The sequence below is a fragment of the Cajanus cajan genome, chromosome 6, assembly GCF_000230855.2.
Source record: "Cajanus cajan strain Asha chromosome 6, NIPB_CcT2T_4, whole genome shotgun sequence".
In the NCBI taxonomy this organism is placed as follows: Eukaryota; Viridiplantae; Streptophyta; class Magnoliopsida; order Fabales; family Fabaceae; genus Cajanus; species Cajanus cajan.
The window spans coordinates 52813012-52817311 of NC_138522.1; the positions used below are offsets into that span (position 1 = coordinate 52813012).

The window sequence follows — 4300 nt, forward strand, 5'->3', positions numbered from 1 at the left end:
AATTATTAAAAATAAATAAATAATAAAATGATTTATATAAAAATAAAAATTAAAAATAATTATTGAAAGTGATATTTCCTTTATATATTAATATTAGTATAAATTTATTAGTTTTAAGTTTTTAAGATTAATTTTTTTTATTTTTTTTTAAATAAAAAGATATAATAATATATAAAAAAGTGAAAACTAATGTGAAAAAAAAATATATTCCTTAGATAAAATTTCACATTATATACACACTTTTTATTTATTTATTTATTTATTTTTAATTTGTTTGCATTTTATTAAAACCTAAAAATTGCGAAGCAGGTTTTGTATTTGTACCCCACGAAAAGGCGTATTTGGCTTTAATAAATGAGCAGAGGGAAGATTCGGTGTCCGTGATTATGATTTACGCAGCGATTCGGATAGCAAAAGCAATCCCCCAATTTTGATTGTGTCGAAGAAAGGACAGGTCCTAGAACCCTAGCCCCCTTTCTTCTCCTCTGCGTTAAGCCCACGCAACGCCATGGTGTTCTACTTCAAAGCGCGCCCTGAAGCCGGCGATTACACCATCTTCATGGGCCTCGACAAGTTCGAGAACGAGGAACTCATCAAATACGGTTTTCCCGAAGACATCTGGTAACCCTAATTTTTCTATCTTCCCATTCCCTAATTTCTCTGCATCGACTCATTATACGTATGACCTATGTCTCGAACGCCATTTTATTTTATTATCAGACACCTAGCAAGGGTTTACGTGTTGTTTCGTGTTTTGAACCGCTTAGAAAGCTAAAAGTGAATAATTATTAATTCGGTTGTTAATCTTATTGTGCAATAGGTAGGTTTCTTCAGAATTGTGATTCAACAATTCTGTTGTCAGAGGAACTCTATCTTTATTTTGTGTGACTAAGTTGAGTTGTTTTCGTATATAAGAAGCAACCGAATCAACTTTTGGGATGTGATGTGTGTCTGGAAGATATAAGTTTCTTCATACATTTTTGATAAGTTCGTTGCCTGGAATTATGGCTTCATTATATTTTGTTTTGATTTGATGTTTGCTTGGATAGTTGGACTATTATTTATGCTTTCTCTGAGGTTCTTTAATGATAATTTATGTGTGTTGTAGGTTCCATGTTGATAAAATGTCCTCAGCCCATGTCTATGTCAGGCTGCACAGGGGCCAGACTATTGATGGCATGAGTGAGGGTTTACTGGAAGATTGTGCTCAGCTTGTCAAAGCAAATTCAATTCAAGGTAGAAACCTGATTGATTATTTCTCTGGTTTATTAGATTTAAATGCCAATTTTATGTATCCTTGCAAAGCTTATAAATAGCACGCCATGTCACCCTTATTTTGGTTTCTTTAGTTATGTTTACATTTAGAAGTCTGAAAGTCTAGCTCTCCTACTAGGTTTCAATATACATATATGTTTGCAGTTATTAATTCACATGCATATATTTCCTTCCAATTACTAATTTTTTGTGTGTCTTATCCTTGTCCTTTATTCATGGCAGGAAATAAAGTGAACAATATTGATGTTGTTTACACTCCCTGGTCTAACTTAAAGAAAACAGCTTCAATGGACGTTGGTCAAGTTGGTTTTCACAACCCAAAAATGGTGAATCTTTTTACTCTTGGATTTTTTTTGCATATTCTTTCTGTTTTTTCAGTTCTTTATCTTTTGCCCTTTTTTTTCAGTGGGTGGGTAGATGAATGCCTGAGGTTCCATTTTTTTAGTATCACTTTCTGGTTTTCATGCATTCTAGGTTCGAACTGTGAGAGTTGAGAAGCGGATAAATGAGATTGTTAACAGGCTAAACAAGACAAAAGTGGAAAGGAAACCTGATTTGAAAGGTACTTAATAATTATAGAATTAGTATGTTTTTTTTGGGTTATCACTTATCATACCTAGCCATTTACCCATTAATCATTATGTTGTCTCAAGCATAATATGCTTACAATTTTGATTTGACTTATTTATGTATGGTTACATGTGCTGCAGCTGAGCGAGAAGCAGTTAATGCAGCTGAAAGAGCCGAGAGAAAACAACAACTGAGAGAAAAGGTGAGTACTGCTGGATTGTTCTTTTTCTTTTCTTAATTCATGCACAACCTATTCATTGCTGTCAATGTCCTTGTTATCTATGCTCAGTAGTAGATTGCGCTGTATAGATTTGGATCTAATAGTATACTTTAATTTTGATGCATTGTCACTGCAAAAATGTTTTTCACTTCCATCCAATCCACCTCATGTACTTTTTAGTATATTTAATATCATTAGATGATTTGTTATCATATCAACAGATTTTTAATACTGATGCAGCATCAAAATTGAACTTATAAACCACCATGTTGCATACCATTATGTTGTATAGTTTTCTATTTTTTCTTCTAGTTTGACCTCATCCACTGCTTGAGTTCTTTGAGTCAAGATTAGCAAATCAAGATTCATATTGTGTAGCATCAGGTTGATAATGAACCATAATTTATATCGAATCTTAAGATTCAGTGACAATGATAAAATACTTCAAATATATCATATTATATAGATGATATATAGTGCTCTACGTAAAAAATTTCAACTACAAAGAAATTAAACTATTTAACCATAAGCCTTATAGAACAAAATTATTAGTTATATCTAAGTTTGTGAAACCATTGTCATTGAAGAATGGAAACGAAGCAATTAAGTTAACCAATTAGAGTGCATGCATTGAATGGGTGAGGGACAAATAAAGTAGTGGAATAATCAAATAGGATTAGTTTAGAAATGTTCCTTCAATTCCTTTCATTTAACAATTAAGTTTATGACTTTTTAATTTTTTTTGTGAGTAATGGTGGAAAGAGTAAAAAGAAACGAATTGTTGAATTGTATGATCATTGATGATAGAAATGCACAGATTGCCAAATGTTATCAAATCATGAAGCATAAGATTGTAATAATTTTGCTTGGAGTCACTTTGTACCTTGTTACCCTTAAGTATTTTCTGTTTGTGAACTTGGTTAAGAATTAGAGGATCTAATCCAAGGTTTCTGGGATGACTGACTGCCAAATTTGTATGATAAAAATGAAAGGTTCACTTTGAGGTTTAGCATATGTGAAATTTAATTAGTGCGCTTTAATTGATAACTCATCTTCGTGTCTTCTTGCTTGGTTTATTGTTCAATCTGCATGACAGAATGCCTGAATAAATGTGAAAACGTTTTTATATATTATTTACCTACATGTTTCTCCATCCAGAAACGCCGTGAGGAAATGGAAAGACTTGAAAAGGAAAGACAAGCGGAACTTAGGAGCTACAAGGGTTTGATGGTCGCAGAAAACATGACATCCAACAAAGATATTGCATCAGGAAGCAAATCCTTGCAGGAACTGGAGGAAGATTTCATGTAATCATTTGATCATTGGGTTATAGGCAGATGACTGGTGGCCAACTTGCTACCTGGAAGATTTATATCGATTAAATAACCCTACTACTGGAATTTGAAGCTGCATTATCTTGGTTGAGGAAACCAAGTAGTGTGTACACAATTATGATTGAGGGATGGGGGGAAAAGAGGGGGGTGGGGGGGAGATGTAGTGATTGGACCGTGTTCCTGGTAAGGCCAATGTACCTTATCGATGACATTGTTTGAGACTTTTTTTCCATTTTAATGTTCTCAGTCGAGTCAAAAACTGAAATGACTTGGTATATCTGTCATGGTAGGTTACGCTTGTCCTGTTTTGAATGAATTTTGTTGCACTTTTTTGTTTGATGTTCACTGGTTGAGAAATTATTGGGGACATCATGTAGTGTTTATGGTACTGGCAGACTGATAAGACTCTTGGGCCCAAAATCAGATAAGAGCAGCAAATGGATAAAGTGCTGGACTTGAGTCCAAAAAGGCCCATAATATGGAGGGTATACTCCCGAAGGAAGAAAATAGGGTCAGGGGAGAGTTACTGACCCACAGGGTGAGATTCTGTTAAGCAGCAGGGTTTTAGAAGCAGCTGGGAAGGAAGAGAATATTTAGTTTTTGGACATTTCTTATTGTGATGGTTAGGGGAGTATCTCTGTAGAGTCCTAGGCTCTGGTTTACGCATTCCTTTGTTGTGAGAACTCTAGTAGCTCCTTTTACAATGAATAATACTACCTGATTGGAACTATTTCCGAGTCTCTATAACAAACTTGTTGATATTAAGACTAATGATGGAACACCTATTTGGTGAAACCATATATTGTAAGATTTGCATATAAACAAACGTGCAAGCGCTGTAATATCTGCTACCGTCTGTAAGCTTCTTCATGGTACGATAAACTCGTGAAACAGCACGATG

General features: G+C 34.2%; 1 protein-coding gene across 1 annotated transcript; it reads left to right on the forward strand.

Annotated features, from left to right (window-relative positions):
- Positions 1-345: 345 nt before the first annotated feature.
- LOC109801467 (coiled-coil protein) lies at positions 346-3738 on the forward strand. The gene is made up of 6 exons (XM_020362541.3): positions 346-621; positions 1109-1236; positions 1498-1601; positions 1750-1837; positions 1986-2047; positions 3224-3738. The coding sequence occupies exons 1-6, from the start codon at positions 509-511 to the stop codon at positions 3374-3376; spliced, it is 648 nt and encodes a 215-aa protein (XP_020218130.1). The 5' UTR covers positions 346-508; the 3' UTR covers positions 3377-3738.
- The last annotated feature ends 562 nt before the right edge of the window (positions 3739-4300 follow it).